This window comes from Mus musculus, chromosome 1, assembly GCF_000001635.26.
Source record: "Mus musculus strain C57BL/6J chromosome 1, GRCm38.p6 C57BL/6J".
Taxonomy (NCBI): Eukaryota; Metazoa; Chordata; class Mammalia; order Rodentia; family Muridae; genus Mus; species Mus musculus.
Genome location: NC_000067.6, coordinates 37,653,466 through 37,681,427, shown reverse-complemented (window position 1 = coordinate 37,681,427; position 27,962 = coordinate 37,653,466). Strand labels below are relative to the sequence as shown.

General features: G+C 46.3%; 1 protein-coding gene and 1 long non-coding RNA gene across 10 annotated transcripts in view; one reads left to right on the top strand and one right to left on the bottom strand.

Moving 5' to 3' along the window:
* The window catches only part of Cracdl (capping protein inhibiting regulator of actin like), a 108,414-nt gene that overhangs the window by 38,662 nt on the left and 41,790 nt on the right, over window positions 1-27,962 (top strand). For 2 of the 6 annotated variants that reach the window (XM_006496296.4, XM_006496297.2), the window contains exon 2: window positions 4,649-5,086. The exons of 2 other annotated variants lie outside the window; for them this stretch is intronic. Coding sequence is in view for 2 of the 4 variants with exons in the window: in XM_006496292.4 (XP_006496355.2) it covers window positions 15,933-16,006 (74 nt within the window). In the remaining 2 variants the exon portion in view is untranslated. Of the gene's footprint in view, window positions 1-4,648; window positions 5,087-15,472; window positions 16,007-27,962 lie in introns of those variants that run through there. 2 more of the 6 variants (XM_006496292.4, XM_006496291.4) reach the window with 1 other exon arrangement.
* Window positions 10,371-27,944, bottom strand: 4930470B04Rik. 4 transcript variants are annotated; one of them, XR_003947779.1, is made up of 4 exons: window positions 19,874-20,726; window positions 18,996-19,144; window positions 14,227-14,308; window positions 11,892-12,801 (listed from the first exon to the last, which is right to left on the bottom strand). It is a non-coding gene; the product is annotated as an RIKEN cDNA 4930470B04 gene (long non-coding RNA). The 4 variants fall into 4 exon arrangements; XR_865358.2 differs by lacking the exon at window positions 11,892-12,801 and adding an exon at window positions 10,371-10,934 and having other exon boundaries at window positions 18,996-20,740; XR_373326.4 differs by lacking the exons at window positions 18,996-19,144; window positions 19,874-20,726 and adding an exon at window positions 27,733-27,944.

Below are 27,962 nucleotides of genomic sequence, written 5' to 3'. Positions count from 1 at the left end.
CAGGCATGGTGGCACAGTTTTATAATCCCAGCTCTTAGGAGGCAGGAATATCAGGAGTTCAAGGTTACCCTTGGCTACTTCTGGGGTTGTCTCTTATCAAAATCGTATGAAATGAGAGAAGTTGAGCAGTTATTTTTATCTGGTTGGTCTATAGGCATGTCTGTGAGAGATCATCTTGATTGGTAATCCATGGGTCTCTGGGATGTGTGCATCAGCAGAGGACAGCTTGTTGAAAGTGGTTCTTTCTGTCTACCATGTGGGTTTTTGGGATAAAATTTTGGTCATCAGGCTTGGAGGCATCTGCTTTCCTCACTGAGACACCTTACCTGTTATACTTTGTATATATTTTTGTATTATCTGTTTGTTGAGATGTCATTTGCCTATTTTCCCTTATATATATACTTTCTTATATCTTTGAACATACTTTAAATGGTTCATCTGTGTTCTTAATCTAGTAAATATAACATCTGCACTTCATGTGTATGGACCCTATTTTGTTTCTTTTGGTGTCCTATAATCTTTAGTTGAAATCTTTATATATATATAAACACAACAACTTGGAATATCCTCTTTGGAGTTTTTTGTTGCTTTTTGTTATATTTTTTTGTTTTTTTTTTTTTTGTTTTTTTGCTTGTTTGTTTGTTTGTTTGTTTGAGACAGTGTAGCCCTGTGTAGCCCTGGCTGTCCTGGAACTCACTTTGTAGACCAGGCTGGCCTCGAACTCAGAAATCCGCCTGCCTCTGCCTCCCGAGTGCTGGGATTAAAGGCGTGCGCCACCACTGCCCGGCTGCTTTTTGTTATTGATTATTGACTTTGTGAGCCAAGTCTATATGGCTTGTGTTTTTGTCATGTATGGATGCTAAAAACTTTTATATGGCTCACTTAGTAGCCAATCAGGTAATGATTAGATGGACATTTTGGAAACACTCAGGACCAGCGTTTGGTGAGCACCTCCGTGTGTACCTGTTAGAACGTTCCTTTCAGCACTTGGCCAGGCCATCCACACCTGTGACTCCCCATTTTCTGTTTCTGCAAAGCATTGAGGTTAACCAGAGGTGAGTGATCTGGTCAGCTCAGGTCTGACTGTGTGCTCAGGCCTGCATGTGGCCTTAGAGATGAGAGGTCTGGTCAGCTCAGGTCTGACTGTGTGCTCAGGCCTGCATGCTGCCTTAGAGATGAGGGGTCTGGTCAGCTCAGGTCTGACTGTGTGCTCAGGCCTGCATGTGGCCTTAGAGATGAGAGGTCTGGTCAGCTCAGGTTTGACTGTGTGCTCAGGCCTGCATGCTGCTTTAGAGATGAGAGGTCTGGTCAGCTCAGGTCTGACTGTGTGCTCAGGCCTGCATGCTGCCTTAGAGATGAGAGGTCTGACTGTGTGCTCAGGTCTGCATGCTGCATTAGAGATGAGAGATCTGGTCAGCTCAGGTCTGACTGTGTGCTCAGGCCTGCATGGATCGTAGAGATGAGAGGTCTGGTCAGCTCAGGTCTGACTGTGTGTTCGGCCTGCATGCTGCCTTCTGGGTTCCCAGGAACCTGCCAAATGTCCCTTTAGCAAAGCTTGGTAGCTAAGTCTCCTGTTCCCGCAGCAGTGACCATCTGCCTTAGGCGTCTGTGAAGTACTATTTGGCTGTAATTGACTCTAACAAACACCTTATTTGGGAGGTGAGATGTTTTTCACATTGGATAAGCACCTTCCTAAATTACAGTGGGTTTCCCCTTTCTAAAGTGAGGGAATTAATACATCTTCAGCATCATCAGCATCATCGCCACCACCACCACCAGCAGCAGCAGCATCATCGCCACCTGCAGCAGCAGCTTCATCATCATGGGATGGAACTTTAAAGAAGCCTCAACCTGCCGAGCAGTTGGTAGCGCACGCCTTTAATCCTAGCACTTGGGAGGCGGAGGCAGGCATGGGGTGGGGAGGTCCTTATTCCAACATTTTCTGAATGTTGATTAATTAATTTGATCACTAACAGTGTCTTGACTCCCACGGACTGTTAGCTAAGCCAGCTCAGTTTGGTCACATGTTCACTCTGTCCCGAGGCATGTTATATACATCCTGTCACAGTGAGCTCTATTGCTTCAAGAAGTCGGGGGCTGACTGCCAGGTGAGAGCCCAGCTTCACCATCTTGCTGTTCTCAGCATCTAACGTTCCTCTCACCCGTGTTGCTTGCTCTTCCTTACACAGTTTGTGCTGGGCTTATGCACCTAATTTTTATCATACTTCACCGGACATATCTTTGCAGTAATTCCATCATTCCAGATTGTAAACATTCTCGCTGTTGAAAGCACTATCACACTTCTTAGGTATGATTTATTTCTGCCAAGAATGTTAGATAGTTACTCTGTATTAATCTCCATTAAAAAGGGGGGGGGGGAGGAAAATGCAGTTGCTTTTCCCACCATGCCTTCCCCAGTGGCGTGAAGTTCGAGGAGCGACTTCTGAGTCGGTCTTCCTTTAGGGTGTTGATCTTAAGCCTGGAGTTCAAAGGTCATGTTTGCTATCCAAGTTGAGTGCCAGCTGCACCCTTCCCTGTTGATGAAAGTGATTTCAGCCATGGGTTTCTGTCATTGCTTTGACTGGATGTCTGTGTGGGTTGTAGCTTGTGTACTTGAACTTGACTACTCGGTTGTCATTTGTTTCAAGGTTTGCGGCAGGAAGCCCAAGATCGTAGTCTGTCATCTTGACCTCTGAACCATTTGGGTGATGTTTGATGCTGGGGACTTTGGTGCTCATCCTGGCTGTCTCTGGAACTCAGGGCCTCTCATCCCTGGTAGGAAAGACCAGTTTATCTGGCAGGAGGTTCTAGCCTTCCCTCCCTCTGCTGCCCTCTGCTGGCCATGCTGGGCGACAGGACACCTGTAATTCTGTCTTTCCCCAGCACAGGCTGCTTCCCAGGCTCAAACCATCTCATGTGGGTGGCACTATTTCTGAATCCCAGTGAGTGAAGACGGACAGCCAGAGCAGGCTTGCCTGGAGGTGGTGTGGGTGGGTCTCCATGTGCTGCATTTTGAGAGCTGCCAAAAATACCAGTGAGCAATAATCCCTTCCATTAGCTCCTTTGTGCATGACATCATCTCTTTGGGTCTGGAACAACAGTCTGTGTGACAGACCTTGTCCTCTTCTTGTGACAGCTGAAGGACTTACTAGGGAGGGGACCCCAAGGCTACAGGGAAGACAGCAAGGTGGAATTCCTTTGGCACTCTTCAGACCTGAGTGTACCATTCTGTGGTGCAAGGTTACTGCACCTGGCTGATTGTACCGGTCGCACTTTGTATTAGTTTTGGAGCTGGTGGGAGCAACCCGCTGCTGTGCCTTGTTGTACTTTTGTGGTGTGCAGAGGCCCTGGCTGGGACCAGTGGGTGCCAGGGAAGACACAACTCACAACCTTCAGTCTTGTATGAGCCCCAGCAGTGACTGCCATTCAGAGGTTATTTCGGCTAGTGCTGGGCACACAGTGGGTAGCACCTGAGTCCTGGGAGGTGGATGCAAAGAGGAGTACCAATGGATCCTTAGCCATTAGTCCAACCCATCAAACCCCAATCCTCCTGCCTCTCTGGCACTCTCTTTGGGTAGCATTGAATCTTCTCCTGTTTTGGTCCCTCTGGATCTGGTGACTTACCCGACTCTGGACCACTGGTGATTCATTCGGAGTGTCTCATCCTCCCCACATGAGGCAAAGGCTCACTGTCCCAAACGCCCTCCACAGCTCTCTGTCAGTCTAGCTGCCACTGAGTCTGTCTTCCCTTGTCATCTCACTCAGAGGCCATGAGTCTGAGATTTCCTTTCTCACTGGAGAGCACGAGGCCCTCAGAACCACGGGATCCATAGAGGGGTGGCCCAGGGCTGAGAGTTTGCCCATCTTCCGGGTTACTGGGCTAGTTAGATGGGATTTAAAAGCACGGACAGTGCCTCTGCCACTCGGAACTCTACAACACATAGCTCTTCATTGGCTGGCACCCACCTTACAGTTCACCACCATCCACCCTGGATGCAGCCTCACTAGAAGTATACCAGCCCCGTTTGTCCCAGAGATGCAAAAGCTGAGCCAGAGAAAGTACATCCAGACAGCCTCAGGGACTTCAGATGCTCTTGACGTCACTCAGCCACTGCTGCTGCTGCATGCTCATGAAATTGGTTGGGACTTTTTTTCCTTTCCTGCAGATAAGCCTTGCAAAGGGTGGTTGGCATTTAAGAACAGATTTTCATGGTCCCCACAACTGAAGCCCCTGGTAGCTGACTTCAGGAGAAGCTGCGGCTGCATACAGAGCCTCTGGGTGTGTGGGTTTCCTTTTCTCTGCAGGCATCCTGCCAGGCCCAAGAGATAAATCCTTCCAACAGTTCCAGAAAGCCCTCAGTCTCACTCTCCTTGGTCTGAAACCAACCACAGGTCACCAAGGAGACGCAACAGCATTGACTGGATCGATCATCTCAAGCCTGAGCCATCGGCTCCCATCTCAGGCTACACCGTGTATTAAGAGTGCGGCTTTGGCAGATTCTTATGGAATCTGGGCTCTCAACATAGTTTCCAGTTCTGTTCAAAGCATGGTCCCCTCTGTCCAGCGGTGCCTAGGAGTAGGACTCCTTTTGAGTAGAGAGAAACCTAATCAATCATTAATCCATTACCCATGGGTCCTCATTTCTAGGTGCTGCCTACTGTGTGCTGAATAGGGGCTGAAATTCCACCTCAGCTGGCCTTACTTGACCTCCAGTGGCTCACAGGGAAAGCATTGTGTGTGGGAGCAGAAGCCTTGGACATCGAACTGAGCCTGCCTCAACCTGGTCCACTTGTGACTTGGATCCATCGCCCTTACTGTCCCCTTTCTGGGTTGGAAAGCATCCCGCCCTTCCCTGCAGACTCTAGGTTCTGTGTGAAGAGCAGCGCTTCCAGGGAAACCCAAAGCCTGCACTGTAAGAAGCAACTCTCAGAATGGACTGGGTCAATTCTGAGGGCCTCCTATCTCTTCTCCAGAGGTAGTGCTCCCTGATTCCCACCAGACAGATTCCTGCTGGACACGGCGGGCTTCCGAGCCTGCATGAGGCATGCACTGAATTCGCAGCAGCAGCAGTTGCTTGTCTCTCAGGTGAGCACTGCATGCTTATATTGGAGGTGCATCCCCATGGCACTAAGTTGGTAAGCATCAATTTAGGCTTACCTCATGTATCGAAGGTTACACCCAGAGGTCACAGCATACCTCACTCCACCGTGGCTGTCACCAGAAATCACGTGGGAGCTTAAATGACCTGACACCCAAGTTTCACTGTGAGCTGAGCAGTTTAAAGCCATGGTTCTCACGTTTGGTTCTCCCGAGGGTCCTGTGAGGGTTTGGATGCTGATGATGTAGAGAGGGGCTGAGGGTGTGTAGATCTCTGGCCAGCTCCCATTGGGCTGCCTTCCAGGTTTCTCTGTGTCAGGGACACTGGCTAGGGTCCCCCTTTGGAGGCCTCCTAATCTTCCCTGGTGGGTGTGTACATTGACCTGTGCCAGGTCCTTCCATTACAGACTCCAGCCCATTGGGCTGCCTGTGGGTAGAAACTGAAATTGGACTTGTGGCCTCCCATTCCTGGAGTTCTTTACTTGGTTACAGGCAGGAACCTAGTGTACCCCCATCTAACCTATCAGCCAGGAAGCCACTGGGACACCCAAGAGATCGGGGCGGGGGGATGGAAATCAGGGGTGGGGCAGGTTTTCTAAAGAGGAAAGCCCCCAGGCTGGGTTGCCTCTCTCTCAGAGCCTGAAACTCTGAAAAGGAGCTCTCATGTCTCCTTAGCACCCCTAGGGGGCAGAGTCCTTGCGGGGAGCCTCCTCTGAAGGCAGGTGATTACACAGAACCAAGTGATGTAAATGGGTACCCGTTCACATGTCCGGGCAGGGCTCCATGTGGGGCTCTCCTGGTACCCCTCTTTTCCCCTCTCTACTTGGAGCACAGAGCACAAGATGCCTGTCCAACGGTACCTGCAGCTGTTTGTAGTACTCTTGCCTCTGGCTGGAAATCTGGTAAAAATGGAGGTATAGAGGAAGAACCTTTAGGTTCTTCGCTAATGAGCTCATGCCGGAGGGCTGGGAAGCTTGCTGTGCTTCAGGAACAGGCACCCCCAAATAGAGTCCCATTGCCTATGGTACTCTGTGTACTGATGCTTCCTGTCAGTCCTACTTGCATGTGTGCATGTGTGTGTGCATATGTGTATTCGAGTGTGTGTGTGTTCATGAGTGTGTGTGTATGTGTGAGTGCATGGATGCATGTGTTTGTGTGTGCATGTGTGTGTGCATATGTGTATTCGAGTGTGTGTTCATGAGTGTGTGTGTATGTGTGAGTGCATGGATGCATGTGTTTGTGTGTGCATGTGTGTGTGTTTGTGTGTGTGTGCTCGCGCGCTCGCGTGTGCATCTTTGCATTGTGCCAGGTATGCCAGGCAAGCGCTCAGCCCCTGAGCCACACTCCCACCCTTAGTCTGCCTGGTGATGAAGGACTCTGTCACCTGGCTCAGGTGAGATGTTCCTAATGTTCAATCGAGCTTCCATTCAAGGGGAAAACACGTGTTATTTAGGAGAGTTGCAGTATGTGGTAAACTGTGTGACCATCACACTTTTGCTTACTGGAAGGGGAACGTTGAGAAGTGCCCAGTATTCTTGTTTATTTGTGGGATCCTGCCTGCCCTCCTTGGTCCCTTTCCTGTGCATCAGGCAATGGAGGAATATAGTAGTTCTCCCTAGGGAGCATTGTGCCCACTGCGGTGACGCAAGTGACCCTTGCCAGTGGAGCTGTATTTCTATCTTAGTAACTGTGCTCAACTTGGTGCTAGGGCGTACGCAGACGCCATCAAGCATATTAGTACCATCTTTGGAGACTTTTAGTCTGAGGAGCCAGCTGGACCCAAGAGACATTCAGTGCTGAGTGGCAGGGGCCATCAGCATACTGTGGCCACCCCCGCTGAAACAGTTAGGAAAGGGGGAGGCTTGCTGCCTTTTTTAGGCCTTTGCAATACAGAGGCTGGAGTGATTTGGAATTATTAGGTGTTTGCACATAATGAGCCAATGTGTCTCCATATTGCTCCATGTCCCCGCTCTCCAAATGTGATGCTTCAAAATCACAGACGAGGGAGATATTTATGTCACACCAAACCAGCCCCCGGTTCTGAATCACACGGGGGCACTTTGTCAGCGGATCTTACCAAATGAACAAGACAAAATGAACTCTTTGGAAATAATTTTTATCTTAGCTGTTTAGAAGAAAGTTTAACTTGACAAAGGCTGCTAAAACGGAGGTGCTATGTGCTAAAGCTGTGGTCAGGGGACAGGGGACAGTTGGGGGGGGGTGGCTATTCCAAAGTGAGGACCGTGAAAGAGCCATATGGAACACCACTAGTCTGTAAGCCTATTAAACATATTTTAATAAAGTTTGACCAAAAGTACCCCATATTAATAAACGATGTTGCTCTCAAGACATGGGCCATTAAAAGAAAATCTCAGTGCCAGGCAAGCCCCTACAAGTTACCAGTCTGAGAGGTTTCTGAGACACGCACAACATAGCCTGTTGCTATTGCTCTTGGCTGCCCACTGTCACTGGATGGCAAGATATTATTGCTGAATATACCATGTACTTTGGTTATAGGACACAGAGAAATCAACCTCAAAGTGACAAAGACACTCCATGCTGTCCAGCTTTCACAGTCCCAGAAAGTGCTGTGCCAGCTGCACAGTGGCCTTACCCAACGCTGTCCCTGCATGCTACAACGTAGGCCTAGCTGTGCCCACTGGTTAACAGTGATAAAGATCGTTTATGGTGTCAACCAAGTGTTGTCTTGATTGGATTTGAGGCTTCCTCCACAGGAGGGATTTCATGCCTGGTTATGTAAATGTGGTCAGAATTCATGACCAGAGACATTGTGGGTCTTGACGGACAACTGTTGATGTTGCTTTTTCTAAATGGTCACTTCGTCAGACTGCGTATATATATCTCTGAGCTTCTCCCACCCTTGGTCAGAGAAGCATGCTACTGCAGGGAGTGGTAGTTAATGCAGAGACCCTTTACTGTTCAAAGATAACTGACCGGGTGTGCCTAGCTATAGATGGAACAGCTATCTGATATTCCCATATCCCCTGCACGACCAGGGACCATCACAGAAGAGGGAGCATAAAAATGTAAAAGACCGCCATGCAGTGCTGCCTCTTGGACATGACTATTACACACAGAACTCACAACAGAGGTTCAACCAGCACAAGACCGAGTCAGTTAAAATCCCCAGCTCAGAGCAGGGAGGAGCTCCCTGGGCCCTACCTCTACTTGACAAGCTATAGGCAGATGATGGCGGCTGTGAGCAGGAGACTCGCTTCTTCAAATGAGTGTGACCACTGGTGACTTCTCCACGGCCCAGGGGATGAACCCATTCCCACGTGCAGATATATGGGCAATAGTAATTAGACTCAGTGGGTTAAAAATAATTATTTAGGGAAGACATGAAGTTGGGAGGGAGACTAGATGTGGGTGGGGGAAATTTGGACCTGAGCATAGTGTGTCTATGATGGAGATACATTGTTGCGTGTGTGAAATTTCCAAAGAATACAGTTTGTTTTTTAAAGATTAATTAATTAATTTGAGTACATTATAGCTGTCTTCAGATACAGAAGAGGGCATCAGATCTCATTCCTGATGGTTGTGAGCCACCATGTGGTTGCTGGGAATTGAACCTAGAACCTCTGGAAGAGCAGTCAGTGCTCTTAACCACTGAGCCATCTCTCCAGCCCTGTTTGTTTATTTTTTAATGAATGCAGGTTTGCTCTCTGCTGACCGCTCTCTGATGAGGTTTCCTGAATCATAAGGTGTTTACCAAGCCTCTGCTGAGTGTAGAAATTAGGACATCAAAGGTAAAAGGACTCAAAGGCCAGGAGAGTGATGTGTACAACCCGAAATGCCAGTAGGTAGGGAAGCTTGCTGTTGCCCTGGGAGGGGAAACATTTCTTATGGCCGAGCTGCTGGGCAAGGCAGAGCACTCACGCTTCACCTGGAGGCCATGCAGAACACTAGGTGTGGCAGTCGGGGGAACTCAGCAAGGATGGTAGGAGGGCATTTGTGGTACTGCCATGAATGTTCATTTTTCTGGACAACAAATCAACAAATATATATATATTGGGCTCATCTCAAGCATGTGTCATGTGTTGTCTAAAATAGCTTTACATAAAAAGAAGTCTATGCTGGGCTGTAGAGATAGCTCACTCAGTAAAATGAGCATGAAGAATTGGGTGTGGTTCCCAGAACCCACATTTAAGAAGCCATGTGTGGTGTTTCGATGTGTAACAAAGCAGAAGAGGTGGAGACAGGTGGAACCCCCCTCCCCACCCATTGCTTGCTGACCAGATACCCTGGCCTACTTGATAACCTCTGGGCTAGTGAGAGATCCTGTCATTTAAAATAAATAAATAAATAAATAAATAAATAAATAAATAAATAAGTGGATAGCACCTGAAGGAGCATACCTGAGATTGTCCTCCGGGATCCATATGTACACACGCACACACACACATATGCAGACACACCTGTGTGCAGTGCCCACTCCCCCACACACACGTACATGTATCTATGTGTGTTCACGAATGCAAAGAAACCTGTGCCAATTTTATAGTCCTTCAACTTTTTAAAAGCAATGTAACAGAGTCCAAGCAGTGTATACCACATGGGCAGAGGCAAGCTGTTTGTGTCTGTCACTCAGCTTGTGAGATAAGAAGGCTAGAATCCAGTTCTACAGATTTATCGTGACTTCTGCTAACATTGGTCACAGGTTTATAGCCATGAATGGGTCTGAGCACCCGGCAGTTAGTAGCTGTCTGGAGTACTATGCTGTGAGCAGTCCTGAGAATGATACTGTGATTGATTGCTGATGTCTGCCAAGGACAGTGAGAGGGTGGTGTCAGGCGGTGCCCTTTTGCCTCATCTTTTGTTATGGTTAAAAAGAGGCACCTCCTAAGGCAAAAACTGTGGTTGGTGGTGACTTTAAAATGAAACGCCCAACACATTCATTACAATTTATAGCCATTTACTGTAGTCTATGCATTCCATGCTGTGAACACAAAGCTGTCCCTCACTACATTCCAGTTCTTGGAGAGAAACACTGTCAATCAGGAATAAACCCACCTTAAACACCATCGGCTTGCAACAGGATGGGGAACGTGAACTCGGTTAACAGCTTTAAGCTGTGTGGTGCTTTTACAGGCTGCCTAAGATATTTTTAGGTTAAGTTAAAATAGAAGCTAATTTAATACCTTTTTAGCTGCTAACCCACCGAGGTGATTTCAGACTTATAAAGGCATTAAAATACTACCTCCATTTTTGCTGAGTTTTAAAAGGCAGGCAAATGAAGCTGTACAATTTGGGGTTTGATGATTTCATTATTTCTAAAAATCTTCATATCAGGTCCAAATTCAAATGTCCTTCCGAGATGATTCCTGGAAGGCTTTGCTCTTATGTGTGACAAGCCAGTTTGCAGATGTGTGTCTTACCCCAGGATCAAGCTGGTTGGGAGAAAACTTGGGATTTGACTAAAGCAGACCAACAGATGGACAGGTCATATTTATTGGCACAGTGCTCAGTATGTCTGAGAATGAATCGTTGGTGTTAGGGGCCACCCTCTAACCCACAGCCTACCAGCCTGCCTGCCCACCCACCCCACCAGAGCAAACGTAGACTCCACTAGCCAGCTGGTTCCTGTCACCTATGGACCTCGATTTCTGTCCTCCGTGCTGAAGCCTGGCCCTTCACTCTCTTGCTACACACTATTTCCAGTGGTCCGTGATGCTCCTGTTTGAGTCCTCTGCTCTCGTGTCTCATCCTCAGAGGAGTTCTTGCAGATAACAACACTGGATACCAGTTCTGCTGGGTGAGGGTCTGGGTCACACTCTGTCCATGGTCCCAGCCTCATGGTGCTTAGCTGCGGCAGCTGTGTAGAGGGACAGTGTGGGAAAGGACATTACCCTGGCTTTGCTCTGTATGTGCGTAATCTCCACATAGTGACTACACAGCTGAGATTACCCTGTGTTACATGTGCCCAGAGAGAGAAATGGTGGGTTCCCTGGAGTTGGGAGTGTCAGGAGGCTTTGCCTTCCTGTCCTGTGATCTGAGAGATGGAGTTGGGGTGACAATGGTTCTTCAGTCTATCTGTAGCTCCATCTGGAAGCAGCACTGTGGCAATCAGAGAGGATGAGCCTTTCTTTGTAAAAAGCAAAGGAAAACAAACAACAACAAAAATAACCACATCTGTCACTTGTACTTGGGCTGCCTCTAAAGGTAGGATGGTGGTAATATCCGGTGACAGTGGGAAGCTGGCCTCAGGACAAACAAAAGACACTACTAGTTGCATCTGCTCTTGCCTAGGGATTTTCCATGGAGCCCCGAACCCCTTCATTTCTGCAGTGGGGATTTCTCAAGGGTCTGAGAGGAGGCCACAGCACTTGGTCCCATCTTTAAGAAGTTCTTTAATGGTTTCCTTTGGATTCTGGGAGAGGGTAGCGTGCACTTGGCATATTGAGAGTAACTGATGCCATGTAGCCTGAGGGGTAGCAACTCCTGCAGTCTCCTTTTTTCCAGGAGGGAACTACTATAGAGCTTTCTCCTCTTCATCCTCCTCCTCCTCTTCCTCCTCATCTTCTTCCTCTTCCTCCTCTTCCTTGTCCTCCTCCTCTTCTCCCTCCTCCTCATCCCCTTCTCCTTGTCCTCCTCCTCCCCCTCCTTCTTCCCATCTTCCTCCTTGTCCTCCCCTCCTCTTCTTCCCCCCACTCCCCCTCCTCCTCTTCTTTATTTTTTGGCTCATGTTTCTTCTCCTCATCCTCGTCGTTTTTTGTTTTTTTTTTAATCTTATTTTATTTTAGAGTATGAGTGTTTTACCCGCGCGCGCGCGCGCGCGTGTGTGTGTGTGTGCGTGTGTGTATGTGTGTGTGTGTTTGTGCACCTGGTAGGTATCCAGGGAGATCAGAAAAAGGCATTGGGTCTCTTAGCACTTGAGTTGTGGTAGGTTGTGAACCGCTGAGTGACTGCTAGGAACTGAATCCAGGCGCTGTGCAGGAGCAACCACCCTGGCCCATTTCTCCTGCTCTCCCCTCAGGTTTCTCCACCCAAGTTATACACCCCTAGAAAGAACAATGGAAGCCTGTTCACGGGCAGGGCCTTATGGGAACTCTTTACATTTGGCTCAATATGTGTGCAGTCCGTGGCAAATTTGGAGTTTTTTGTGACAGCATTTTTGAGATATGAAGCAAGAGCAGGATATGTAACAAGCCAGGAGCTACTTGTAAAGGTTAATATGAGCAGCATTCATCCAAGGGATGATTCGGAAGCTAACTCGTGCATAAATGATATTGTAAACATCTCTTGATTAGTTTTCTAACTTAGCTAACTTTGCCGCTGTAAAACACTTAGACCCCCACAAACACACTTTCTCTCTCCCAGTGTTGTTTCAACAATGTGAACGTTCAGAATTTTAACACGAGGTAAAGCGCATAGCAATGTCGAGATGGCCATGCCTGAGTGAGTTTCCCTCCGAGGGGGTGGCTGTGTGGAGTGGTTCATGATGTGAGGGTCCTTCAGCCTGTTTTTCAGATGGCTGGACCCCGGGGGCTGCGTTCCTGCGCTGGGCCACTCCGGTTTGGGCCCTGTTTCTTCCCTCAGGTCAGAGCACAGCTGCTGCATGAAGCATGCAAGTTGAGCTGTCCCAAATCCAAGGTTCCAGGCTGCTGAGGGCAGGCGAACCAGCCTCCTCTGCGGTATAGTGTTCGAAGCCTCTCCACTCCAGGACTGCTTCCCCTTCAGCTCTGTGGCAGAGACAATGTCCCCAGTGTGGAGTTAGGACAAACTCCCCAGAGGAGAAATGACTGAGCCAGCAGGATGAGGCTCTAAAAGGCTTTTGATACAGACTATCAGATTGCCGAACCCGAAGGGATGGAACCTGACTGGTCCCTCAAGCGCTTGGCCAGTGTTTCTTAGCAGGTTGCTGCCATCTTAGGATAGACAGGCACTTGGGTCATGGACAAGCTTTGATTTGAGTATCAGATTTTCAGCTACTAGATCAGTGATCTTGTACCAGCTGTTCATCCTTGAAGATCCTGCGTCCTTCTCTTGTAAAACTGAGTTATAGCATCGAATCCCTGGTGGGTGTGGGCACTGGATGAGAGGGGATAGATATTCTCCAGGACCTGCTGTGTTTATGCTGATCCTTCTGAATAATGTGATCCTGGGAGCCTGGGATGTTACTATGGCTTGAATGTCCTCACCAAAGAGCAAGTTGGACTTTAGTCTCCATTGGGAGGCGTTATGAGATGGGCAAACTGGGGACTCGGCCTAGTGGGTAGAACACTTGCCTCAGAACCATGAGGATAGGAGTTTAGATGCTTGGAAACCCACATAAGTGCCAGGTGGGTGTGGCAGCCTGCCCGTAATCCCATCACTCTGGAGACAGAGAAAGGGGATCCTTGAGACAGGTTGACAAGCTGGATAGGTAAACTAGCAGAACCTGCAAGCTCTGGGTTCCAGTTTGAGGGCCTACCTCAATATATACGTGATTGAGGAAGACACCAGATTTCAACTTCTGGCCTATACACACACACACACACACACACACACACACAGGGTAGGGGGGAGAGATAGAGAGAGAGAGAGACAGACAGAGAGACAGACAGACAGAGAGAGAGAGAACTTGAAAGACATAGAAAAAGAGATGGGCAATAAAAAATAAGAATAAGTTGACCCATCTGTGGATTCATGGGTTACCGCCAGTGGATCTGTCATAAAAGCCACTTCACCTCTGTCTCATGTCTGCAACGCTCACAGGGTGGTGTCCTAGGCTGTGTCAAGACTCTTCAGAGTCACTGCCAACAGCAAAGCCCCTACCAGATGCAGCCCCTCGACGTCAGACCTCTCCATAGAGCTATGAGCCAAATAAACGTTTATTCCTTATAAATCATCAGTATGTCGTATTATTCAGTTGTAAGAAGAGAAAACAGACCAAGACAGAGGTCCTACTATGAAAACATTAAGTATTTTTCCACAGAAGACTTTCTGTTGCAGTTTATAAATAGCTTTCTAATGGATACACATAGGTGTTATGAGTCTACAACCCAGAAATACATGGTTTAGACATTGGAACCAAAAGCGTAGTTCCTGAAGGCTTTGGGTAAAAAAACAACCCACCACAGAGAGCATGCTGGGAGGTGGCTTCTGAGGGCTACATCAGGACCTACCTCTCGTCACTGGTCACTGGTCTCTCGTCCCATCACTGGTCACTCTTGTCATGCTTTTCTCTTTAGGTTGTAAACTCCTGGGCTAGAGGTCGGTATAAAACAGTTTCGGGAAAACAGAAGAAAAGAAAGAGTGTTTTAGGACCACCCTCAGAAGTCGGCCTGGATTTTAATAATACAGAGTCACACCCCACACTCATTCATTATTTGCCTAGCCTTTTCTGTCAACACTTACAATGTTGCTTAGAAACTGCTGACTGTCGCCTCCCGCCCGAGGCAGGCGGTCAGACTTTGCTGAACTTGACTTGGGCTGCCTTGCCAGGCAGGTTCCTGGAGTCTATTATTTTGAAGCGGTGGCTGTAGGTGGACAGAGAGGATGTCACTAAGTTGTTGGCCTTGGCACTGGGAGAGGCAGAGAGCCCAGCCAGAGAGGCTGTATTGGTGACTTCTTGGGTGGGCGTGGTCTTGCACCTGCCAGGTGTGGTTTCTAGCAGGGCGGGGCGAGGGGGCGTGTTTCAGGGACACACAGAGCAAAGTTAGCCTGTTCCTAACCACAAGCAGCAGTTGGAAGCCCGGGAAAGGGCAGTTTGAAAATGTATGGGGCCCAAGGAATCATGACAGGCATCAAAGGCTCCTCCGCCCCTGGCTCCTCGGAGTGGACGTACCTGGGGGCGGGGGCTGGGGGCTGGGGGGAGGGGGACGGCTGCATGGTTCGGGTGTATAAACGGGAGTGGGTTTATTTTAGATTTTCTCTACACCGAGTTGTTTTCTTCCCAGGCTCTGGCCTTCTTTAGATAGAGAATTGCTTTAGGGTCAGAGCCTGGGCCATTATCCCTGACAAGCTAGTTTGGAAACACCCTGTCCTCAGTCAATCAATTAAGATAAATTAATGAAGAAAAAAGGACGGGGAGATTTGTTCATTGTGGCAACGCTGGGAAGAACACAGAGATCCAATGATCTATCCCACCCTAATTCCCTCTTCAGGGTCCTGATAGGAGATTTAGGCTTAAATAGAGGACTCGGGGTACGCATAGCTAAAGCAGTCCTGGCCAGGGTGTGGTACTGCCCATCGCTTTGCCTACCCATTGTCTTGGCTTCAGGCTCTCCTGCAGGGTAATCTCAATTGTGAGAACTGAAATCGCTTCCTGGGAGACAAATTCCTCCTCTGGGTGGCACAGGTGGCAATTTTTCCTCCCCCCCCCCAAGGTGAGGCTCTGAGAGGAATTCTGGGGAGCATTATTTCAATGGGGGGGGCAGGAAGCACATGTTTAGGTTGTGTCCTTCCTGTAGGAGGACACAGTCCTGCCCCTCAGCCTTTGCCCCTTCCCTGTGAGGACAGCGAGCTGACGCCTGCAGTTGGTTGTGTTTGCTCTCTGTGGTGCAGCAGCGATTCCAGTCACCGTGAAGCAGGTGACAACCACTCCAGACCAACTCCCCAAGGAGTCAGGCCACCCCCACTCCTTGCCCACAGGAGAAGGAAGTGTGCATGCCTCTCAGAGAGCCATAACTGCCCTGTGCCTGCACACCTGCCCAGGGAGCCCCGGAGGAGCTGTGTCGCTGTGGTTGGCAGAAACCCCACTTCCTCGTGGCTCAGAAGAGTTGCTGGGGGAACAAGGACAGGAACTCTGCCCGGTGCCCAGTGGTGTCCTAAGAGCCCCTGGCCCCTCAAGAGTGGACAGTGGCCCACTCTTCTTCCTGCTGCCAGAAGGATGAGAGAGCCAGAGGCTTGCTGTACACTCAGGAAGATGTCTGCCTTTTACCAGTGCGTCAAGCCTGATCCGAGGTGGGCCCCTGAGAGCAAGGTGGCGAGGTGGGGGTCGGGGGGGCGGAGAGTCCAGGGAGGCAGGCCACTTGGTCATTGCCAGGGCCTGGGTACTGTCATTGATACTGAGGCCAGCACTTCACCTAGTGTATTATGTTCTAGAATACGGGTGATCTCCTGTCTTACAGACTTTATCCTTTCTTCTCCAGTTGTGAATTTTGGACCAAAATAATAATTTTCTGTGTTTCCTTTTTAACACACATTTAGATACAAGAGAATGGGGAAGGAGGGAGGGAGACACAGCCGGCTAGGTAAACAGAACGCTCCGTTCTTAATGTCTCTTGCTTGTACCTTGGATCTACAAGGCATAATTGATACCCTTGGAGTAGAGAGATGGAAACCAGAGGTCAAGGTGAAAAGACACTGCCATGATTACTTGAAGCTCAGTATGAACGGGCTGGCCCCCAGCTGACAAACACAGCCATGGAAGATACCCTCATCTCCTGTGCAAATAGCCAGCTCCCCAGCCCACTGACCTTATACCCAGAGGTTCTCAGTGCTCTGTAATTGTGTGCACTGGGTGCAGAGGGAGACGTAGCTGGGACTGATTTAAATTCACTTGATCAGCATAAGTAAATACATTGAATGTCTCATACATCAGTTAGAAAATTCCTGGTAGGTCAGCCTCCATCCTTACAAATACTGTCTTATCCGGCAGAAAGCAGTGTGCATGTGGGCCTTCATCTTTGTTACTGCTTCAGAAGGAGTTTACTGATAGTGGCTTAACCTTTATGTCTAATTCTGCCTATTTTGAATGGCCCAGGAAAGTGTGGTGGCCTGTCTTGTTAGTAGGTTTTGGGTTGTGTCTTCCTATTTATAAATATCCTCAGTTACACATCTGCTAAACCTGTATATTACATAGTCATATGTATGTAATATTCTGGAAAACTCAAGCATTAATTTCAGCACACGTGAATGTGTGAGTAAGGGTTGTGTTACCTTAATATACTCAGAAAGTTAAAAATAAGCTGGCTGGTAAAGATAGTCCTTGCACCCGGGCTCCAGGGTCCTGTCCATCAGACAGGTGTTCAGCAGTCAGCACCTGACTGCAAGCTGTAAGCTCACATCTGGAGCGGTAAGGCTGTCATCTAAAGATTAGAAGCTCTTACGTTAAAGGCATCTTTGCAAGACACACCCCAGTATTAGCATGGATTCATATTATGTTTCCCCAAGAATTATGCAAATAGAATTGTAAAGATTGGAACACCCGTGCTTAGCTATTTTTGAAGTAATAGTTTGGTCAGAAATCTTTAATGTGTGTGTGTGTGTGTGTGTACAAATTCCTTCTAAATTTTAAGGTAATTATGAATATATATTATTATATATATTCTATGCTATATATAATGTTTATTATATGTTAGTGTGTGTGTGTGTGTGTGTGTGTGTGTGTGTGTGTGTTCTATCCCTGGTCTTGTGGAAGCTGCCGTGCAATGTTGTCTGAGAACTGAATTTCTCTCAGATGTGTTTGTGTGGTAAAGGTTGCTAGTGAACATGGATTCCTGTGTCTATGAGCATAGCCTGCGCTACCATTTACAGGGTCTCCTAACACCACGAAGCCAGTGATTATGCAATCTGCAGAACACGGTAGTCTGTCTTACATAAGAGCCTATTGGTGTGCTCATAACCGATGCTATTTATCTTGTGGATGGCTGAGCTGTCCTGTGTTTTCTTTGCACAGACACACTCCCAGGAGTTGTGGCCTGATGCCTCATTTTCTCCCTGTGCCTTTGCCAGCCCTGTCCTGCTCACAGCTGAAGGGAAGCCTAGGAGCAGCCATCACCTCCAAACCAGGCCCTCTTCTGTCCCCACATTCCTTCACTCGCACACAGCAGGCCCTCAGAGCCCATCGGGGTGTGAGGGAAAACAGGAGCACCTCTCAGGCTAATGAAGTAACCATGGCATGACAAGGACAAGCACAGTCCTGTCAGACTTTAAAGTCTGCCCCTCACACCCAGGGATGCTCTATGGCCTCAGCGGTAGAACTGTGTGTGGCACATGCACGCCATCTCATTTTTAATAGGAAATTATCTTTGTTCTAATGAATGTTGCTAAGAAGTGGTTTGTTCATTCATTAATTCATTCATTCATTCATTCATTCACTTATTCAGCAGTGTTCCTTGAGCCCCTGCATTGTGGCAGTACCCTGCTAATTACCTAATCTAGTCCCCTTTTTTCCATAGAGCTACCTTCAAGTGTACATACTTAGCAAGAGAGGAGTGGCTTGTATCTCCAGGCCAAACTTTATTGTTACTATTTTCTAAGATGAGCATTAATTAAAAGGTACTAAGAAGCCCCAATACTGACCAGCCACTTAGTTCCTTTTCTTTCTCTGCAGGCTTTAGCAGCAGTAGCTGATCAACCTCTCATTTCAGACCCTTGCTTAGGACCCCCTGTTGGTGTAGGTCTGTCCTGGCCTCCTCCTCTTCCTGACACGCAGGTAGGGAAGGGTCACAAACATCCAGGTGTCTGCTTCAGAACAGGCAGGCATCTGTTAGAGGCAGGCTGGAGTGACATCCGTTGTCAATGTCACTGCCTCTGTTCAGTGGGTACAGCCGTCCAGCTCCTCTGTTCCCAGGGATAATAATATCATTAAGCAGCAAGCTGGCACTGTTTCTGGGCAGAGATTTCTCGCAAGAACTTTGTGAGATTTGCACATTCCGTTTGCTTCGATAATGTGAAACTTATTTTTCTATAAAAAGGAGCAGGCAGATCCTCGCATGACTCACTAGAGAACAATAGTTTAAGTCATAATTTATTTTCGTCCTTTTCTTCCCCCAAGAGAAGGAGAGATTGATTAAGGGTTCCGGCTAGGGATCAGGTGCACATCTGCAAGCAGGCGACCAGTCAGATAATCACACGAGCACGCACGCACGCTCGCAACCAACAGGTCTCCTTCTTGAGTGCAAAGGCACAGAGGCTCTTGCAGTCTGTCAGGGAGATGCTGGCTTACCTGAGGGCCTGGGAGCCTTCCAGGGGAGTCTAAGCTGAAGTCGGAAGGATGAGGAGGGTCAGGAGACCACCGCGGAGCTGGAGGCAGGGAACCTGGTACCCAGTGGGAACAACATCTGCAAAGATTCTGGGCTGGACGGATGTGGGTATCTGGGGTTTGGAGAACAGGACTGGGGTGTAGACTTGTGCTGTGTGTGTAGGGGGCCTCGGGTTTGAATCCACCCTGCCACCCCCTAATGGTGTTAGGATCTCCCACATTTATATTGCTCTCTGTTCCTGACTACGTCTCCCTCTATCTCACAAATGAATCATCTTTCCTTAGTAGCTGTTTTAAAAATTGTGCATGTGAGTGAATGTATGTGAGCGTATGGATCAGTGTATGTGTGTGTGTGTGTGTGTGTATGTGTGTGTGTGTGTGTATACATCATATACATATACATATACATATACATATACATATACATATACATATACATATACATATACATATACATATACGAGTTAAGAATGTGTGTGTGTGTACTATGCATATTTGTGCAGTGCCCCTAGAAACTAGAAGAGGTGTTAAATCCCCAGGGCTGGAGCTACAAACAGTTCTAAGCTGCCTGATATCAGGTACTAGCAACCTAAATCACAGAGCTGGGAGTGTTCTTAACCACTGAGCCACCTCTCCAGCTCCATCTAATCTTTGTTTTAGCAGGAGATCTTGGAGACGAATTGCATCAGGTTCTCTTTTCTAAAAATGCCTTTCCCGAATCCTTCTGCCCCTCTGGCTACAAGTTTGCAGACATAAGTGACACACTATAGCCCTAACCTTTCTACACAATAAGGCAAATGGGTTTGAACAGTTGAGCCTGTGTGAACACAATGTCATCTTACGTTTTAAACTCCCCAGAAGAAACCTTGTATTCATTGACAGTGGCCTGCCATTACCCCATCTTCCCACAGCGCTCCTCTCCCCTCTGTGGGCAATCCTTGATCGGCTCTGTGTTTCTGTGTGATCCTTTACAACATTCAAAGGAATGCTTGTGATAAAGTCTTACGATTAACTTTAACAGAATTCAATAGTGCCTTAATAGTACTTCACTCCTATTCCAGTGCCACAAAGGAGAGGTGGGCCCCTCTTATCTGTCTTAATTTCTCTCTTACTGATTTTAAGTCATCTTATCTTTGTCTTCCAATAGCTTGGTTATAACATGCGTCTTTCATTTGGACATAGTTCTGCCTACATGGATTAAACTCAGCTTCTTAGATGGTTTCTTTCTTTCATCAAATTTGGGGAGTTTTCACCAAGTCCCCAATACTATATTCCCCATTATTCCATCTTTTCTTCTTTCTTTTCTTTAGATTCACTCATTTGCATAGTCCCAGTTTTGATCTCAGAGAGTCTTCTGCCGGTTCAGTTCCGCGTTTGAAGCCTTCTGGCCAGTCTTTCATTCTCTTTTTGTTTCACTTCCAGGATTTCTCTTTGTTGTCCTTTCTAGGTTTTTTGGTTGCTACTTCAGTATTGTTCATATGGCGGTTTTTGATACACTCCACACCCTTCATTAGCTTTCGAGCCCCATTGAAACGGTTGTGTAGACCTTTGTCTGGTGTAGCCAACACCAGGTCTTCTTCAGTTGGCTCGTTTTTATCCTCCGAGCAGTATTCTCTGTTCCTCTGCATCCCATGTGATCTTGTTGCTGTTACTGGCCATCAGATATTGTGGTCTCACAATGCAGTAAGTAATTCTAGAACTCGGATTCTCTCTTTCCTCCAGGTCCGTTCTGTTGTTGCTCTTGGGTCTTTGTCTTTTGACGTTTTCTTCTGTTTGTTTGCTACTATTATTATTTGATAGATTTCCAGAGGCCTCTGTATTGATGAGCAATGTAAGCCTGCACTTCTCCCTGGGCACACATAGTGGCTAATCTCTGTGATATGTGGGTGGTTTTGAAAGATCTAATCTTTAATGTTGATCTCTCACAAGGGACAAAGCATTTTAAAGGTAGAAGAGTGGGGAAGGGTGCTTGTGTATTCAATCCTCTGGATTTACCTGGTCACTGGAAGGAGTCTTGTAAAAGTAGGGGGAGGTTGAACAGTGGCTCCACCTCTTCGTTTGCCTCATTGTGACCCCAAGTGGCAGTCAAGAGCAAACATCCTTGGGGTGAAATACAGAGACCTCTTTGCCCTTTCTAGATCTTACCAGCAGTGTGCAAAATGCTCCTGGAATCCATGCAGTGCTTGCCAGGGGGGCTGGGACCTGGCACACGAGTGGGTGCTCCTTTGCTAAGAGCAGAGCACGATTGAAATTAACTATTCCCTCTTGGAATCCGTAAGCCTTTATTAGAATACAAATTCCAAGTAGTTTTACCAGACAGACCCTGCCTTTTGTTATCCTTCTCTTCTTCCTCTGCTGCCTTCCCAGAATCCTCTATGACTATAACGCATTCTCCTTTGCCTTGGTGCCTGAGATTGGCGTTGTGACCATATGAAGATTTTCTGTCTGACAAACTTTTCCAAAGTGGCCTTGACCTCTTTCAGTGAGTGCATGTTTTTGTTTATTCACCTACGTCCACACACGTATTGTCCCTGTCTTGGATGACGGCTGTTCTGGCGAGGAGGTGGTGGTCCTGTCTTGTGATGTGATCTGTGAGTACTGTCATTTAGGATATTTTCTTGTGCCTCCTCTACACGGTCCCATTCAAACCCTTAGTCTTTAAATGTAATGGTTCGAATACACTCGCATAAGAATTTCTTCTATATCCTGCATATTATTCCCTTATCAGACACATGATTGGAAAAGACGGTCTCTTACTTTCTCTGCTAGCTTTACACTTTTGTAGTCCTTTGAGACAAAAAGATACCATGTTGATGAAGCCAAACTTACTACTCTGAACATTGCATCTGAGTAATTATTGCCAATCCCTAGATCTGAGACTCACTCCTGTTCTCGTCTAAGAATTTCAAATGCACCTTTGGCATTTATGTTTCGCTCTGTGAGCCCCTCTATGTAGCATGTATGTTGTGAGGTCAGAGTACAGATACATTTGCATACAGATGTCCCAGTACAAGTTGTTGAAAAGATTGTCCTTTCCGCATTGAATTATCTTGACATCCTTGTTAAAAAATAAAAAATAGTTGGCTTTTATAGTATGCATTTACATCTGGCTCCGATTTCAAATCTCTGCATCTATGTCTGTCAGTTCAACGAAATCTTATTACAGTAGATTTGTAAGGTTTTTTTTTTTTAAGATTTGTGTGTATGTCTGTGAGTCTGTGTGCCCATGTGTAGGATATCTGTGCCGCCTATGCCCTTGCACACGGAGACCAGAGCTAGAGTTACAGGCATTTGTGGTGGGAGCTGGGATTTGAACTCTGGTCTTCAGGATTGTGCAGCAAGCACTGTCAGTCTCTGTGCCATGTTAAAGCCCCATTGATAGGATTTGAGAGTGGAGCGTGAACACTTTGTTCTTATTTATCAAGATTGTTTGTACTATTCTAGGCTTAAAATGTTTTTAATTGAGTAAGATAATTGAAAAATACTTGTATATTGTGAATTCTCAAATATTTGTTCTACAAGTTATAGAAACTCTTGTTATGAAATTGATTTTTCTCTTCATTTTATCAATTTTTGCTTCAAGAACAAAAGGGTTCTCTTTTTATATGGCTTAGCCTTCATGTTTATAATAGATGCATTTTCTTGATAGAGTATGATTTTATCATTATTAAATGATACTATTTATCTGTAATTTTTTTTCTAAAACTAGTTTTCCTGATATTAATGTATTGGCCAGTTTAGAATATTGTTGAATTCCCATGTGATTATATTTTTATATCTGACTTCCTTAATTTTTGTTAGAAAACACAGTTTATTCCACTTTAACCCTTTTAAGTATGCGTAGGCTTGTTAGGTCATGGCGTCGTGTATCTTGGAGTCTTTTATGTGATCTTCAGAGTCTGTGTATTCTGTTGCTATGTTTTTTGTTACCAGGTGGGGTGATCTGTGGATTCCTGATCAGTCTAGTTAATGTTGTTCTTCAAGTCTTTTATATCCTGTTGACAGACCGCCCATTTGTTCTAAAAGTTATTAGAAGCCAGGTGCTGACGTGCACATCCATGGTTGTAAGTCACGGAGTCAACGTAGGTGCCAATCAACAGCTGCATTGAGGGCTGTGTATGTGCACGTGTGTGCATGTATGTTCGTGCATGTGCACATGTGTGTAAATGTGTTCATGTGCATGCATGTATGTGTGCTTGCCTGTGTGAATGTGCATGTGTTTATACATATGTGTAAATGTGTTCGTGTGTGTGTGTATATATGTATGTGTACATGTGTTTGCACATGTGTATGTATGCATGACATGTATTTATATTTTAATGGTGTGCGTGACATACCCTTAAAAGAAGAACAAAGTTACATTGTTTGCACAAAAATTCATGTTAATTGAAGCTTGTTGTGCTATGTTTATATTCCCAACACTTGGGAAGTGGAGACAGGAAGACCAGGCATTGAAGGACAACTTCAATATGAACAGATCTGATGCCAGCTTAGATAACTAGAGACCACACCCTTACTCCCACACACACATATGCATGCATAAAAGACAAGTATGTTTTTTCCTATATGTAGATCTCTTTAAAAGACATATGAGAAGCCAGGCATGGTGGCGCACACCTTTAATCTTGGTGTGAGTTCGAGGCCAGCCTAGTCTACAGAGGGAGTTCCAGGTCAGCCAGGGATACACAAGGTGTGAGACTGAAAAGAAGAGCTTGTAGGAGGTTAGAGTTAATAAAAACCTGTTGCTGGAGGCAGGGGAATGTTGATCACAGTATCTTATGTCCACGTGTGAAGTGTCCTAATGAAACCTGGTAGTTTCTACAGTTAATATATACTAATAGAAGTGATCAAAGAGGGCACTGTATATTTATTATGTTTTCCTGATAGTATAACTATTCCATCTTTATAAATTGTCCTCCTATCGTTAAGAATGTTCTTGTTTTAGGGTTTACTTATTACTCTTATTGGTATAGCCACTCTGGATTGTAGGATATGGCATTTCATTTTCAACTTCTCTGCACTCATGAGGCTAAACTTGGTTTTTATTTTAATGTAATTTTTATTTTATGTGTATCAGTGTCTGCATGAATGTCTGTGTACCACTGGGGGACCTGGTGACCATGGCAGCTAGAAGAGGGCATCAGACCTTCTGGAACTGACGTTACAGATGGTTGTGAGCCACCATGTGGTTGCTGGGATTTGAACTCAGGACCTCTGGAAGAACAGTCAGTGCTCTTAACCGCTGAGCCATCCCTCCAGCCCTGAGCATGGGTTGTTTGGTTGTGTAGTCTGACAGTGTCTCCCCTCCAAGTGACTGAATCCATCTGCGTCTCTGACACAGTTAGCCACTCCATCTGCCCCTCCTTTTCTAGTTTCTTTAGTGAGTGCTTTGTCCCTCTGTGCCCAACACCTTCACTTTGCCTTCCTTCTCAGTGCCCTTAACCGCTGAGCCATCTCTCCAGCCCAGCTTAATTCTTTTACTTCTCCTATGTCTCTGTGTGTAACATGTGTGGGTGTATATTCCTGCTCATGTGTGTGTAGGGGGCAGTGCATATGTGCAGTGTGCATATGGAGGCCTGCATTTGACACTGCAAGGCTTCCTCTGTTGCTCTTGTCCTTACTCATTTACCCAGGGTCCTGGTTAAACCCAGAGCTCCCCTGAACCTCTGGCGTACCTAGCTAGTCTGTTCCAGAGATCCCCCTGCCTCTGCTGTCAGAGCACTGGATTACAGACAAGCTCCATGGACATCCAATGTTCACATGGACCCTGGAGACCCCAGGGCCCTGAACTTTGTCTCTTCACTCACATGTAGATTGATCTAGTCATTGAGCCGTCTCTGCAGCCCCCCCTCCCCCCCACCCCCGTCTCATTCTTCACAGTTCAGTACCGCCTCTTTGTTCTCCTATTTTAGCTGTATATATTGTGTCTGTATTTACTGCAAGCCTAACAATGACAACATAGCAAAAAAAAAAAATTCCTTTGTCTCTTAAAGGAGCTAAGGGGAATAAATAATAAGAAATTATCTGTGGAGAAAAAAAAGATACCTACTTTCTTTGATCAGTTTTGGTTTTCTTTTGTCCAATGAGTCATGATTCTGTTTTCCTGATCACAGCTGTAAGGCAGGTGGAGTAGGTCACCTCCCTGGCTGAGGGTGGACTAAGGGTTGTTCAAACATTGCTATGGAAAGTGCACTTGGAGAGACATGCATTGTGGGAAGATGTATCATATCACGCATGTTCCATGTGTGGTCATAAGGTGGCAGCTTATAGAAAACAGGCTCAGCCCAATAGGTAAGTGTAGTAAAAAGGATATTAAGAATCCCGTCATGGGTTTCTACCCACCTTAGACCATTTATGTTCTCAGATAAAAGACACATTGAACACAACCTTTATATATTAATATGCCTCAGGCAACACAATAACTGGACAACTGCCTACCCCCATGTTATTAAAATCTACCTTTCTATCACTAACTGAAGTTATTGTTCATTATGTTTTATCTAGGCTGCTCTTAGCTCTAACCAGCCAACCTACATGGCAACCATATTTTTATGGCTCTACTAGCCCATGACGGTTCTCCTTTCTCCCTTCCTACACATTCTTCTTCTGTTCCATGGTGACTGTTCCCCTCTCTCCTCTCCTTCTCTTCTCCCCAGCTATTGACATCTTTATTTACCAATCACAATCAACTGGGGACAGGGTGTTGGCATCAGGACCTCTGAAACCTGTGACATCACATAGGCGACAAAGCAACCTACACACCTGTTGCCAAGACAACGACCATCATATTCCCAGAACCCATTGGGCTTACCTCCCACCTTTACCTGTGACCACATCACCATCCATATATATAAGAAATCTCTCTCTCTCTCTCTCTCTCCCTCTCTCTCCCTCTCTCCCTCTCTCTCTCTCTCCTCTTCCCCCCTTCTCTTTCTGCTGACATCTTCCTTGCCTGCCCCTCTCTCTCCCAATAAACCTCTTAAATGTGAAACCGTTTTGGCCTGGGGTACTATGTTCAGACTCGAGCCACTATTCTAACACATCACAGGGTCACTCTATGTCTTACACACAGACTCTTGTCTTTAGAACAAACAGCCTGAAGGGCCCCCAAATTAACACCAAAATAGAAATAATGTTAGGTCACCACAGGTAAGGAAGTGAGTTTGTGCACCTGCATTGGAGGGTTCAGGGTTTACGCAAAGGCACGAGGGGACTTGACTGCTCCATTGGAATCTCACTAGGTCAGGGGTGACAAGAAAGAGAATGTATCACATGACCCAGCCTTATCACACAGGTCCACATGGTCTCTCAGGCTTAGTGTTCACAGATCATTTGTCAATGAGTTATCAGGGAAATAGGAGGGTTTTCAAAGATTTGTTTTTATAATGTTTTCAAGTATGTGTGTGTAAGTGTGTAAGCTCCCATATGCCCACATAGTCCAGAAGGGGGGTGTCACATCCCATGGAGCTGTAGTTACAGGCAGTTGTGAACCTCCTGAGATGGGAACCAAACTCAGATCCTTTGTAAGAGCTGTATGTGCTCTTAACCACTAAACCATCTTTCCAGCCTCTGAAGTTTTAAAAATTTACATTTTAAAAATATTTATTATGTATACAGCATTCCTCCTGCATATATGCCTGCAGGCCAGAAGAGGGCACCAGATCTCACTATAGATGGTTGTGAGCCACCATGTGGGTGCTGGGAATTGAACTCTGGACCTCTGGAAGAGTAGCCAGTGCTCTTAACCGCTGAGCCATCTCTCTAGCCACCAACATTTTTTCTTATACTGCTCCTTTATTCTGTAATTGTCAAATATGTTACATTTCTATGTGGTGTAGCCCGGATAATTGAAATATCATTCTGTACAGCTGCTTTTTAAATCAATTGGAAGGAAAAGGGAGAAGATTTTTCCAGGAATGTGGTTTCTGTTAGAATTCCCTACAGAATTCCTTTTGTTATTTGTGGTTTTATGTGTATGGATTCGTGTTACTGTCTGGTGTTTAACTTTAAGCTTGAAGGACTTAGTTGTGACTGTAAGGGAGGAACATTAGCAAGAAATAATCTGCTTTTTACTTGAATGCCCTTATTTCAATTTTCAAAATTAACCCTTATATTTATATTGTGTACTTGGGTGTTTTGTTTGATTTATAGCATGTACCAAGTGCATGCAATGCCCATAGAGGCCAGAAGAGGGCGCCATATCCCCTGGACCTGGAGTTACAGATCGTGGTGAGCCGACATGTGGGTGCTGGGAATCAAACCCTGGTCCTCTAGAAGAGAAGTCAGTGCTCTTAACTGCTGAGCCATCTCTCTAGCCCCCTTCCTAATTCTTAATAGATCATTGCCTATAGAGAGTTAATACTGAGCTACTTCGTGTAAAATGTGTGAGCCTCGTGACAGGGTAGTCTTGCCCCTCTACCACACCTTAATGGCATAGGCTTATCCACATACACTCTTCACTTACAACACTTACTTTCTTAGATTGTTGCATTCCTTTAAATCCATTTAAAGAAAGCAATTGGTGTTTTAGGTTTTCCCATGGAGGTATCTTACCCACTGTATCTCGTACTGTGTTTCCTCTGTGCTAAGGGACATCTTTGATCTTCTCACATGTCCCTCGTGAACACATTCCTGAGTGTCCACTTACCTAAATATTTATATCTACACATATGTTTATATATATACACGCTTCATTACTTACGGATTATTTTTCTGGGTTAGATGCCAGGTTGCCAGGGCACTGTGGATTCTGCTAACACATTTTGAAGATGTTACTCTGTTTGTCTTATCTGCTGATGGCCGTTCATTCTGCTGTCTGCCCACATAAGCTATGCCATTCTCCTTGGAGTGTTATTGAGGTCTTTGACTTCATCTTTGCTTTAGTGTGGGAGTCTACAGACTCTGAGGCCTACGATCTGCCCAATTGTGAGC